The 14341-nt window shown below is 47.3% G+C and overlaps 1 protein-coding gene across 2 annotated transcripts in view; it reads left to right on the forward strand.

Moving 5' to 3' along the window:
* The window catches only part of LOC139456343 (golgin subfamily A member 3-like), a 34127-nt gene that overhangs the window by 16706 nt on the left and 3080 nt on the right, over positions 1-14341 (forward strand). For both annotated transcript variants that reach the window (XM_071237988.1, XM_071237989.1), the window contains exons 4-10: positions 1294-1513; positions 2497-2807; positions 5478-8144; positions 9726-9957; positions 10551-10765; positions 11796-12074; positions 13075-13191. In XM_071237988.1, the coding sequence (XP_071094089.1) occupies positions 1294-1513; positions 2497-2807; positions 5478-8144; positions 9726-9957; positions 10551-10765; positions 11796-12074; positions 13075-13191 (4041 nt within the window). The remainder of the gene's footprint in view (positions 1-1293; positions 1514-2496; positions 2808-5477; positions 8145-9725; positions 9958-10550; positions 10766-11795; positions 12075-13074; positions 13192-14341) is intronic.

Here is a 14341-nt window from a genome sequence, read left to right on the forward strand (position 1 = left end):
CATTCCTGTCCCAGGTATGTGATAACTGTGCCTCACACAGCAGCAGACATAACATTCCTGTCCCAGGTATGTGATAACTGTGCCTCACACAGCAGCAGACATAGCATTCCTGTCCCAGGTATGTGATAACTGTGCCTCACACAGCAGCATACATAGCATTCCTGTCCCAGGTATGTGATAACTTTGCCTCACGCAGCAGCAGACATAACATTCCTGTCCCATGTATGTGATAACTGTGCCTCACGCAGCAGCAGACATAGCATTCCTGTCCCAGGTATGTGATAACTTTGCCTCACGCAGCAGCAGACATAGCATTCCTGTCCCAGGTATGTGATAACTGTGCCTCACACAGCTGCATACATAGCATTCCTCTTCCAGGTATGTGATTACTGTGCCTCACACAGCTGCGTACATAGCATTCCTGTCCCAGGTATGTGATAACTGTGCCTCACACAGCTGCATACATAGCATTCCTCTTCCAGGTATGTGATAACTTTGCCTCACGCAGCAGCAGACATAGCATTCCTGTCCCAGGTATGTGATAACTGTGCCTCACACAGCAGCAGCAGACATAGCATTCCTGTCCCAGGTATGTGATTACTGTGCCTCACACAGCAGCAGACATAGCATTCCTGTCCCAGGTATGTGATAACTGTGCCTCACACAGCAGCAGACATAGCATTCCTGTCCCAGGTATGTGATAACTGTGCCTCACACAACAGCAGACATAGCATTCCTGTCCCAGGTATGTGATAACTGTGCCTCACACAGCAGCAGCAGACATAACATTCCTGTCCCAGGTATGTGATAACTGTGCCTCACACAGCAGCAGCAGACATAGCATTCCTGTCCCAGGTATGTGATAACTGTGCCTCACACAGCAGCAGACATAGCATTCCTGTCCCATACATGTGATAACCTCACACAGCAGCAGCAGACATAACATTCCTGTCCCATACATGTGATAACCTCACACAGCAGCAGACATAGCATTCCTGTCCCAGGTATGTGATAACTGTGCCTCACGCAGCAGCAGACATAACATTCCTGTCCCATACATGTGATAACTGACATTGTGATGTTTGTTTGACCACTCAATCCATAGTCGCCTCGTAAGACAAGCCTACAATCAAACAAGCATACAGTTGTTATGTCAAACTTTAATGTATTGAATTTGTGATAGTCTCCCCATTTTACATCCCAACACCACCACTCACTCCAACACTCTCAATAACTATTATGTGAAATAGGACCTTACAAGAGAATATATGTTACTCCTCTGCCCTGCTGTAGGTAACTGCCAATACTGCAGCTGTCAGGCAGCACATCTCCAAGAAGAAGAGGAAGTTTGTGGGGAGGACCACAGTGATCAACTCTACATCCACTGCTGTCACCACCATGCCATCCGAGACCACATCATCGCCCCCGAACAAACCAGCTGCTCCTGAGGGGGAGGAGAACAGTTCCTTCGAGACCGTTGCAGAAGCTCTGCGATTACAGTGGTCTGTTATAGGTAAGTCGAAAGTATCACAGCATAAGGGATAAGCAATTTAGGCCTATAGAGTTGTGCCAATAGTGATCCTTGGCTTGTCAGCACCATGCATGATCTAGTGAGCTTCTCCAGAAGTGCTTACAGGGCACAGGTGGCCCAGTCATCTAGACCCGTGAAGATTCCGGGATAGAATAGGTCTTCAGCAACCCATGCTGGCCGTAAAAGGCGACTATGCTTGTTGTAATGCTGACTTGGTTGATGTATCTCATCGATCCCAATTGCGTGGAACGATGCTCATGATGTTAATCACTGGATTGTCTGGTCCAGACTCGATTATTTACTGACCACCGTCATATAGCTGGAATATTGCTGAGTGCGGCGTTAAACAACAAACCAACCAACCAACCCAGTCATCTAAGGCGCCACAATTCACTGTGCATAGTTCCGTCCCTTGGCACTCCAGAAACCTATTGTTTCATTGTTAGGTTTGTCATGACCATACCTGTGCTCATGGGCATCACCAAAGGTGTAAATGTTTGAGACCTGCATCAGTTCAGGCTTGCCTCCTACAATAAGCTGACACGCTGTGATGTAACTGGAATACTGCTCAAAGCGGTGTTTATACCAACTCATTCCCTCACTCACTCCGGAATACTTTACCCCAAAGACCTGCATCACTTTAGGCTATGATCCCACATCAAGCTGAAAAATCTTATCATTACTCTCTAAAGGGGCATTGCGACCCAACTCTTGCGTTTAACTGCAATTATCATTAACACAACTTGATGATTTAGATAATATGGCCTCGATAATTTACATTGATATTAATAAAGAAGAAAACTTTGAACATGAATGGTTTCTTACTGCTTTGAATATGGAAATGGTATTGTAGCTTTTATTTACTGCTTCAAACCGCGTTGATTGTAGAAAGTTAAGACGGAAGGTGAGCATTACTCCTGGCGTCAGTTAGAATGAAATTTCACTATTGTCTCCAAACTACTCAGGTAACAAAGACATCACTCCAGCATCCCCAGATGTTGTTGCTCAAATTGTTGCTGAGGCAGAGAAGAAACTCAAAGCTGCTGATGGATCAGGGACCACAACTCCTGTGCTAGACTCATCAAGGGGGACAACTCCTATTTTACCAGGAGTGACAACTCCTACCACACCAACTCCAAGGGGAACAACTCCTACCACACCAACTCCAAGGGGAACAACTCCTACCACACCAACTCCAAGGGGAACAACTCCTGTTGTGCCTGAAGCAACAAACACAAATCTTCCAAATCCTGGTGCTACACACAATCATTCACAGGTGATGACTTTTGCATGTTAACTTTCTGATGGGTCTGTCACCATGGTGACAAGAGATTTTGTAGAAAAATAATTAGGCTGTGCTGGACACTTAGAATATAATTTCTACATTTGTCATATAAAATAGCCATATTCTATCCTGAAAAGGAACAAACCTAAATAAATTTTCTGAAATTGAGTTAATAAGAGATCCCATGTAGCTTATTTCCGCTTCCTTATTGATGGGGGCAGGGGTGCCCCAGTCGTCTTGGGTGCAGCAATTCGCTGTGCACAGAGTTGCTTTCCTTGTGTATGCCAGAATCCTAAGATGATGGATTTGAATCCTGAGGCGTGTTCAGGAGGGCGGGCGCTCGCTGCTGAACACGGCTAACCAAGCGAGCGCACGCGTGTACTCGAGATCGAGCCCGAGAGGTAGTTCGTCTCGTAATTCAAGATGGCGTCGCACAATGAACAAATGTTTGCCTTTGTCGAGAAACGAACTGATGTCAAAAGAATAATCTTTTAGACTAGATCTACCATCAAAAAGTTATTTTTGCATTTTCAATATATTGACCCGTGATGATCAGGGAAGACACTAGGTGTTCCGCAACCCATATGTTAGGATCGAGTGATAAGACTCGCTAACTTGGGTGATGCATGTCATCGTATCCCCATTGCACAGACCTATGCTCATGTCGATTGCTGGATTGTCTGGTCCAGCACAGGGACATGTAACTAATAATAAAAATAAACACTTTGTTATCATGAACATCAACGTATGAACCCATCAAACTTGTGATGAAATTAAATGTGTGAACCTATGACACTTGTCGACAGGGCTGTTTTGATCCCCAGCGACGCCATTTTGGATGCTGTGCCAAGAGAGGGAGTACGCGCCTCCCATTCAGAAAGGCGTGATATTGCCTCACTGTACTCTCGCCCGGTCGCTCGCCCTCCTGAACCCGCCTCTGATTCGCCCCAATTATGTTTCTAGGTCTGTCAGCACCATAACCATGCTCATGGCTTTCACCGAAGTGGTAAACGTCTCAGACCTGCATCACCTCGGGCTTTCCTACCACATTAAACTTACGCACCGTGATATAACAGGAATTCTGTTCAAAGCGACGTTAAACCCAACTCGTTCACTTCTTATTGACCCTAGTAGTATATTGGTTTTGAGGACCTGCCATGTCATTTTCTGGGGCAGAAGGGCCAGAATGTGAGTTTGAGACAGAATATTTTGCAGTCGGCCCTTTAAGACACAAAGTGTTTCTCTGAAAGGGGCAGCAAAAGGGGAGACCCACACTACATTATTTCTCAGAGTAAACAGTGATTTATTTAGACCTGCTCAGAGACTGTTATGCAGCCGCAAGTCTGCAACAGTTATCAGGAAAAAATCCCAAAGTAAGAATGAAGACATTCCAAATTGATGTTTCTACATTCTCTGTATAGTTGTAACTAACATGATGGCTTTGAAGTGACTTGTATGTAACTGGTAAAACAGCCAATACAAAATAGGCTTTCATGTTTAGTTGTATTTTATTGCATCAAATGTAATATTAAAATACCATGTTAAAAGTTCTCTGAATTTAAGAAAATAAGAACATATAAAAATCCCAATTTTGAACAAAATTATTCGTCCGTCCGTCCTTACTTCTTTCCGTCCATCTGCTTTTCAAAGTGAACAAATTTTCTCCCAAACTATTTCATTTAGAGAAATGAAATTTTGCAATCTGATATTACTGTTCATGATCTTAAATGGTGCTGTAAAATTATTTGTTTACAGAGTTATGGCCCTTGCTCCATGCTTTTCAACTTAGTGCATAGTGCAATTGGGAGATCTTTTCTCAGAAACTACTAAAGTTACATAAATGAAACTTTGCATGCTTATCTATGAGATACTTGTCAAGACTGTGTTCGAAAATTGGTCTGGTAAATTATTTGTTTCCAAAGTTCCCATGCTACATGTTTTTAGACTTTGAGCATACACAGTTATGGCCCTTGGTCAGTGTTAGTTTACAAAGTGCATTTTGTCTTCAATGGGGACAAGTTTTCTCAGAAACGACTGCAGTTGACTTATCTAAGAGGTACTTATCAAGACTGAGTTTGAGAATTGGTGTCATACATTATTTTTACAAAGAAAGGGCCTTTTGTGCATGTTTGTGTGTATTAATTTCACATTTAATGATAAGGCAACCCTAGTGCCTATCTCTTCTTAAGGCTTTACAGAACTCTTTTTTTATAGTTAATGTTTCTAGAAATTAAAGATTCTAATGTGCTCCATGGCAGGGAGTAGTGATAATCATGATAATGCTGTCTTCATGTTTTTAAGAACCCAAATATCAAATGGTCAGCCCCTTTAATCTTCTGAAATGGGTGCTACATTTGTTTGGGCTAGTAGATGTAAAAAATTTGGCACAGCTTCCATTGCACTGAAACCTTTTTGATACAAACAGCTGAGATACAATGTTCAGTATAAAGTTTCTTCAAACTTTACCAGGGGCGGTCGGGTAGCCTAGTGGTTAAAGCGTTTGCTCGTCACGCCGAAGACCCGGGTTCGAATCCCGACATGGGTACAATGTGTGAAGCCCATTTCTGGTGTCCCCCGCCATGATATTGCTGGAATATTGCTAAAAGCGGCGTAAAACCAAACTCACTCACTCACTCACTTAAACTTTACCTTTCTTTGTAGGTGCCAAGTCCAACTTTGTCGCCTCAGTCACCAACAGCTGAAGTGATCAAACACGATACTCCTGACACCGCCCACACTGGAAGGGAAACTCCACAGAGTGCAGATACTGCTGAGCCCAAGGAACTGATCCTCATCCCTGCAGGATCTCTCACTCGCACCACCACCAAGGAGAAGTCGGGCTGGTTCGGGGGCAAGGACTCCAAGGGAGCAAAGGCGGGGCCGAAGGGTGACAAGAAGAAGTCCGATAAGCAGAGGAAGGTGTCTGAGGACAGTGTACAGGATGGGCCCGTGAATGGTTCCGGGAGTGTGAGTGACAGGACGGACGACACCAGGAGTGTGTCCAGTATCTCCAGCGAGCAGGAGTTGGAGAAATACAACCAGTCTGAAACCGACTCCTTCCTGAAATCTTTGCCTCCTGTTAAATCGGTGGACATGAGTCAGTTTGTGCAGCATAGACACTCGCCTCCTGTGAAGGAAACCTCTTTTAAACCTGTACATAATGCAACAAGTCCTGCCCAACAAGCCAAAGTCACATCCTCGGATTCGGGAGTGGACATGGATGTTAGTCCCCTTTTGCAACATCCACTTACATCTACACCTTATGCAATTCCAGTGAACAAACCGCAAATATTTGTTCCTCAAATCGGCCCGTTATTTCCAAAGACGGAGCAGGTTGTGTACAATACTAGCTCACTGCTTCAGCGTCCTGTGAAGACAAGCAAATATGGTGATGCAAGTCCAGCTATGAAGAAGCAGCTGGATGAGGTCCTGAGAGAGAAGGCCAAGCTTGAAGGACAGCTGGAGGTGCTGACACATGAGGCTCAGTCCACACTCCAGGAGAGAGCTGAGTTACAAGCCCAGCTGGCCTCTCTCAGACTCAAGATTTTGTCTCACAAAGGGGGAGAGCATGATCCAGAAAAAGAGTCCCTTAAGCACGAGGTTGATATGCTGAAGAAGTCACGAGAAACCTTGGAACAGTCAGCAAGAGAGATTCAAAAGCTCCTAGAGGAGAAAATCGAAGAAAGTAAAATCTCCCATGAAGAACTTCAAATGACTCAGGAGGCTCATGACAAGCTGCAGCTCAGAATGAAAGATCTGAGAGATGATATCATGTCTAAAGAAGTAGCAGTACAGGCCCTGAAGAACAAGGTAGCTGAGCTGTATGTTGAAGTGCAAAATGGACTACAGGTTAAAGTGGAGTTTGAAAATGAGACAAAATCTGCCAAAAGTGATCTTGTGTCTCTTCTGAAGACGAAGGAATGGTACCAGCAGCAGCTACAGTTAGCTCATGATGTCAGGTCACAGCTCCAGAAGGAGTTGACTATACTACAAGCCCAGAGTGTCAGCCAGGGAACAATTGTTGAGAGGTTGAAAACAGACAATGCTAGGCTAAGGGTGCAGCTGACTGATGCTCAGCACAGAGCTCTGAAACAGAAAGAGATGCTGGCCAAGCATCTTGAGACAATTGAATCTGACATGATGGAACGTGAGGCTGCTTTCCAGGAGATACAGAGAGAGAGGGCAATGATTGAGGATACTTTCAATACACAAATTACCTCAGCTGAAGATGAAAGGTCGAGACTGACTCTTCTCATGCAAATTAACAATGACCTGCAAGCCAGGCTGGACAAGGCTCAGGAAGACCTGAAGAAGAAGCATGGGCAGATATTTGCCATGGAGAATGAACAGATGGAGTTGATGAAGAAGATGACAATATCCCAGGAAACTCTGATGGAGAAGGAGAAGGAGCTTGAGGATGTGAATCAGAAGCTGATTGAAGTTGAGGCTCAACTGAAGGCCTTCCAGGCAGAGATCACACGGAAGGACAAGGAGATCCTTCAGCTGAGGGAGGAGAAGGCATCAGCAGAGATCTTGTACCAGGCTGTGAAGGAGGAGAAGATGGTGGTGGATGAAGCCTTGGAGAAACTTCAGAAGGATATGTTCAAGGTGGAGAAGAGCTTCAAGATGATGAAGAGTGAACTCAGTATGAAACTGGCTGAGTTAGAGAAGGTAAACTCAGACAAGTCTCAACTTCAGAGGGAGCTGGAGACAATGAGGAAGGATCTCAATATAAAAAACCGTAGCTATGAGTCAATGCATAAGGATTATAATGGTAAGTCAACTCAGGTGCAACAGTTAGAGATTCACAAGAATTCTTTGGAGAGTGATGTGAAAATGTTGAGGGAACAGTTAGCTGCGATTCTGTCAACTCAGGATACGAGTGTGACCGAGAGAAATGCATTGATTATGGAGCTTTCAGAAACAAAACAAAGGCTAGAGGCAGCAAATCAACAAGGCACAGTGAAGGTGGACAGTGTCAGTGTGCAGCAGAGTAGTGCTAGTGTAGTGTCGGATGAGAGATACGAGGAAATGTCCAAGGAGAACCAGGCTGTCAATGACAGATTAGCAGAATCAGAACAGAGGCGAGAGCTTGAGAGAGAGAAGCACAAAGAGAACAGTGAACAGCTTAATAACGACCTCACCTCTCTGAAGGAAGAGTTGACAAGAAGGCAGGAGGCGTTTGAGGAAAATGTTGAGACGCTGAGTTCCCGCCTGCGTGAGGTGATGGCCGAGAAGGAGAAGGTGCAGACAGAGCTGGAGATGATGCAGAGAAAGTTTGAGATCAGTTCCATTGAACAGCAGGACCAGATGAGGACAGAGCTACAGGTAGGTGATGCTGCATGGATATAAGAGGAAGCGCTTCTTGAACATGTCTGTGGCATAGCAGTGTACTGTTCAGAGTTGCATCCTTACTTGTACCATTATCTGCTGCCTGAAGCAGGTGCTGGGGATCTCAGGAAGCAGGTGCTGGGGGATCTCAGGGAGGAGGTGCTGGGGATTGCAGGAAGGAGGTAGTGGGGATCCCAGGAAGGAGGTGGTGGGGGATCTCAGGGAGGAGGTGGTGGGGGATCTCAGGGAGGAGGTGGTGGGGGATCTCAGGGAGGAGGTGGTGGGGATCCCAGGAAGGAGGTGGTGGGGATCTAAGGAAGAGGTGGTGGGGATCTCAGGGAGGAGGTGGTGGGGATCTCAAGAAGGAGGTGGTGGGGATCTAAGGAAGAGGTGGTGGGGATCTCAGGGAGGAGGTGCTGGGGATCCCAGGAAGGAGGTGCTGGGGATCTCAGGAAGGAGGTGCTGGGGATCTCAGGGAGGAGGTGCTGGGGATCTCAGGAAGGAGGTGGTGGGGGATCTCAAGGAGCAGGTGCTGGAGGATCTCAGGGAGGAGGTGGTGGAGATCTCAAAAAGGAGGTGGTGGGGATCTCAGGAAGGAGGTGGTAGGGATCTCAGGAAGGAGGTGGTGGGGGATCTCAGGGAGGAGGTGGTGGGGATCCCAGGAAGGAGGTGGTGGGGATCTAAGGAAGAGGTGGTGGGGATCTCAGGGAGGAGGTGGTGGGGATCTCAGGAAGGAGGTGGTGGGGATCTAAGGAAGAGGTGGTGGGGATCTCAGGGAGGAGGTGCTGGGGATCCCAGGAAGGAGGTGCTGGGGATCTCAGGAAGGAGGTGGTGGGGATCTCAGGGAGGAGGTGCTGGGGATCTCAGGAAGGAGGTGGTGGGGGATCTCAGGGAGCAGGTGCTGGGGGATCTCAGGGAGGAGGTGGTGGGGATCTCAGGAAGGAGGTGGTGGGGATCTCAGGAAGGTGGTGGGGGATCTCAGGGAGGAGGTGGTGGGGATCTCAGGGAGCAGGTGCTGGGGGATCTCAGGGAGGAGGTGGTGGGGATCTCAGGAAGGAGGTGGTGGGGATCTCAGGAAGGAGGTGGTGGGGGATCTCAGGGAGGAGGTGGTGGGGATCCCAGGAAGGAGGTGGTGGGGATCTCAGGAAGGAGGTGGTGGGGGATCTCAGGGAGGAGGTGGTGGGGATCCCAGGAAGGAGGTGGTGGGGATCTCAGGGAGCAGGTGCTGGGGATCTCAGGGAGCAGGTGCTGGGGGATCTCAGGGAGGAGGTGCTGGGGGATCTCAGGGAGGAGGTGGTGGGGATCTCAGGAAGGAGCCGGTGGGGGATCTCAGGGAGGAGGTGGTGGGGATCTCAGGAAGCAGGTAAATGGGGATCTCAGGAAGCAGGTAAAGGGATCTCAAGAAGCAGATGGTGGCGATCTCAGGGAGCAGGTTGTGGGGGATCAGGAAATATAGTATCTACCTTATGCTAACAACATGTACATCTCGAGACATAGACTGGCAGCTGGCAGCTGCAGCTGTGTTTGCTTCACTTGTGGTAGCCTCATGTGGAACTTGAACATTAATTTTCAAACCAGAGTCTGGCCAGTGAGTTGGCAACATCCCGCCTATCACAGCAAGAACTTCACAGTCAACTCATAGCTCTACAACATGCTAAGGAGACAGAAGTGGCCACACTGAGGCAGGAGTTGTCTGCTCTTGAAGCTGCTCTCCAGCAGGAGAGGGAGGAAGAGAGTGAGAGGGAGAAGACTGAGGAACTGAACCAGCAGCTGTCCCTGGAGCTGGAGAAGGAGCGAGGCAGATTGGCAGGTTTGTGGAGGGATGATGATATACAGGTTATCACATGACCATCACATCCATTTACAATTACTTCCTCTTATCTTATGCGGATGTGTTTTTCATTTGTTTTCTATTTTCATTATTAGGCTCTGAAAGATAGGGATTATTGAGGGATTTAACTGAATTATTTAATTTGGGTATCCAGGGACTCAAGCCTTTAATAGTAGAGGTTCCAGGCAAAAGGTGAGGTTTAATATCGCGTCCAAGATTATTGCACATATATAGAGACATGCATGCTGCTTTTACTATTCTTGACTAATAAGGATTTTCTAGTGAGAGCCGACTGAAATACCATGCCGCGGTTTAATATTAATAACTGACTCAAACACAGTATACTGACACAGAGCCAACCAGTCCTTGTTTTAGCCCCTTAATGGCTAGCACCAGGCAGGGTAACAAGTACCATTTCTTAACGTCTTTTGGTATGGCGTGGCTAGGTATCAAACCCCTGACTTTCCGCTCTCCGGACAGAGGCTCTACCACTAGATCACGGAGACAGACTGTCCCAGTCCCAGGTCTTCGAGCTATTTGCATGTATTTGTAAGCGGATGTGTTTGTTGCAGGTTTAGTGCAGAACAACAGTTCCTTGAAGCAGCATGTGTCTCAGCTGGAGGAGGCCCTGGCCCGGAGAGAGTCATCCCTGGTGGAGGTCCACGCCCAGCTGAGCGACGCCATGGCTGGACAGGACACCGTCCAGCAGGACTACCTCCGCCGTATCCAGGGTCTGGAGGACCTCCTTCAGAAGGAGAAGGATGGCCAGAGGGACCTCAGGAAGCAGGTGGGTAGAAGTGGGGAACAAGTGGGTAGAAGTGGAGTATCTCAGGAAGCAGGTTGGTAGATGTGTGGGACCTCGGGAAGCAGGTAGGTAGAGCTGTGGGACCTCGGGAAACAGGTGGGTAGAGGTGGGGGACCTCAGGAAGCAGGTGGGTAGAAGTGGGGACCTCAGGAAGCAGGTAGGTAGATGTGGGGGACCTCTGGAAACAGGTGGGTAGAGGTGGGGGACCTCGGGAGGCAAGTGGGTAGAATTGGGGGACCTCAGGAAGCAGGTAGGTAGAAGTGGTGACTTCAGGAAGCAGGTGGGTAGATGTTGGGGACCTCAGGAAGCAGGTAGGTAGAGGTGGGGACCTCAGGAAGCAGGTAGGTAGAGCTGTGGGACCTCGGGAAACAGGTGGGTAGTGGTGGGGGACCTCAGGAAGCAGGTGGGTAGAAGTGGGGACCTCAGGAAGCAGGTAGGTAGAAGTTGGGGACTTCAGGAAGCAGGTAGGTAGATGTTGGGGACCTCGGGAAGCAGGTGGGTAGAAGTGGGGGACCTCAGGAAGCAGGTAGGTAGAGCTGTGGGACCTCGGGAAACAGGTGGGTAGAGGTGGGGGACCTCGGGAAGCAGGTGGGTAGAAGTGGGGGACCTCAGGAAGCAGGTAGGTAGAGCTGTGGGACCTCGGGAAACAGGTGGGTAGAGGTGTGAGACCTTGGGAAGCAGGTGGGTAGAAGTGGGGGACCTCAGGTAGCAGGTAGGTAGAGGTGTGAGACCTTGGGAAGCAGGTGGGTAGAAGTGGGGTACCTTGAGAAGCAGGTGGATAGAGGAACACTGACATTGTCTCAGTTACTTTCACAAATGTCTTGTTCCTTCCTGCCTGGTCATTTGCCAGTAATGTATGAATCTTCTGAGTTGCTTCACACTGGAAGCAAGTAACCATTCTGTTCCTTATTTCTCCCCAACAGCAAGTTAATTAACATGTGTTCTTAATAAATTCTTCATGTTCATTTTCCTTAAATAAAATCAGCAGTTAACAGATGGTTCTGTACCACAGATCGGGACAAAGATATCCGAGAACAAACGTCTGAAGAAACAGTCAGAAGCTTCAAAGCAGGACCAGGAGCAGTTGCGACAGGACGTACAGACCCGAGATGCAACGCTGAACCAGCTGCAGGCTGACCTGGACTCCAGCAGACAGACGGCGTTGAGCCACCAGGCCCAGGTGACCAGCCTTGCCTCAACCAACAAGGGGCTGGAGCAGGAGCTGGAGAGGGTGAGGCGGGATCTCGCGGACAACATCGCCCGCAACCCGCTCATCATGGAGCAGATTCAGGTAGGAGATGCAGGAAGAGTGGCTGTTGCTCAAGGTGTGTTTTGTCAACAATGTGAAGCAGGGATGCCCATAATCTTGAGTGAGTGAGTGAGTATGATTTTACGCTGCTTTTAGCAATATTCCAGCAATATCACAGCGGGGGACACCAGAAATGGGCTTCACGCATCGTACCCATGTCGGGAATTGAAACCGTGTCTTCTGCGTGACGAGTGAACACTTTAACCACTGGGCTACCCGACCGCCCCCGATAATCTTGAGACTAACGTCGAAATCCCATTTATGATGGCAAAGCTGAATGGGAGCAGCCAGTACATTCTTTTAACGAGGATGCTATGTCATTGCGTGGCCTCATACTATATATGACAGAAAGAATGTATGTTTCTATAGGGCTACGAAAAAAATAGCACACTGACATGTAGATATTATTATGATGTTTTCTTACAGTATGTCTTACATGTAACATCACAATCAAATGACATCACTAATCTCAGCCACTGCAGCTGGTCGGGTGTACTCTTTCACGCAAGAATCTGCTTTTTACTGATTATAAACTGAGAAAGTCGGGGGCGGTCGGGTAGCCTAGTGGTTAAAGTGTTCGCTCGTCACGCTGAAGACCCTGGTTCGAATCCCGAATTTGGGTTCAGTGTGTGAAGCCCATTTCTGGTGTCCCCTGCCGTGATATTGCCGAAATATTGCTAAAAACGGCTTAAAACCAAACTCACTCACTCACTCACTGAGAATGATGTAAAATGCACTTATTTCAATCCTTGTTTTCAAAATTTTCTTGGGGGGACATGCCCCCCCCCCAAACCTAGATTGGCGATGTTCCTCCCAAAACCAGTTTGGTTGTTCTCATGTCCGATTACTATACAGAATCCTCTTTTTGCCTGCAAGGACTCTTGAAGTTAGTTGTTGGGGGTCCCCTGGACCCCAAGTTTTGTAGGTGAAAGTGAAAGGGTGACTATGTTGCCTGACCAGTGACATGCGTGTTGTGTTGCAGTCCCTGCAGTGGCAGCTGCAGCAGAAGGCGGTGGAGGTAGACCAGCTGCAGGAACAGCTGCGACTGGCGGAGCTCCGGCAGCACACGGAGCTGGACAGCATGCGGAAGACCCTGCAGGTGGGTACAGGCAGCAGCATCACTCTACTTTGACTAAAGTTGCGACTAAAACAGTTGCCAAAGCGACCTAAATTTCAGTTTGTCTACTGTCTAAAATTTCAGAGGTAGCCAAATGACTATCTTGAAATTTTTTATTGCTACTCCTTTGTAGACAAAAAAATAAACGTGTCTGCTACTAAGTTTACTCGCAAATAATTCTTCCTAAAGTCAATGAACCAAACTGCATAAATATTAATGTATTTAGTAGTTTATTTTAGTTGATAGTTCATTAGATAATATACCTATATAATCTAGAAGCATAAATTGCGTCATCATTTGAGTCACAAATAACAATACTCAAGTACAGATTCCACTAATATACAATTCCAACATTAATTCTGTGACTTGTACATATAATAGTTATTTGATAAAAGATCATTTCAAATGCTTTTGGCTACCTACACTAGTGGCTTGACTTTTTAATTTTACCACTGGCTACCTGGAAAAAAATACTTGTAGCCATATGACTACTTGGTAAAAATTTAAACTTTGAGGCCTGCTCCCTTTCTTGCCTGTATCCCAGTATTTCTGATTCAGGATCGGTTAGACATATGTTCAATCATGTACAAGTGTGATTCCAGGTTAGAATTGGTCCCCAGCAGCCTATGCTTGTTGTACAAGGTAACGTAATGGATCGGGTGTCAGACTCGGATCAGAATCGACCCCCCAATACCCTTGTAAGAGGTGGTACAGGTGGCCTAATTGTCTAAGGCGCCGCGATTCGCTGTGCAGAGTTGCGTCCCTTGGGCACGCCAGAAACCTATGATTGCGGGTTCGTATCCCGGATCGCCCCAATTATGTTTCTAGGTTTGTCAGCACCATACCTGTGCTCGTGGGTTTCACCGAAGTGATAAACGTCTTAGACCTGCATCACTTCAGGCTTTCCTTCCACATTAAGCTGACACGCCGTGATATAACTGGAATAATGTTAAAAGCGGCATTAAACCCAACTCACTCACACACCCTTGTAAGAGGAAACAAAAATTTGGATCAAATGGTCACAATGGCTGCTCAGAAGGAACTTAGTGATCATGCACCGTGTTACCGAGACGTTTATTGTTGCACACACTGGATTTGTTAAAATGGAGCTGTGGCATTGCTGCTGATGGTG

Source organism: Haliotis cracherodii, unplaced genomic scaffold (genome assembly GCF_022045235.1).
Source record: "Haliotis cracherodii isolate W230 unplaced genomic scaffold, xgHalCrac1.p SCAF_11, whole genome shotgun sequence".
In the NCBI taxonomy this organism is placed as follows: Eukaryota; Metazoa; Mollusca; class Gastropoda; order Lepetellida; family Haliotidae; genus Haliotis; species Haliotis cracherodii.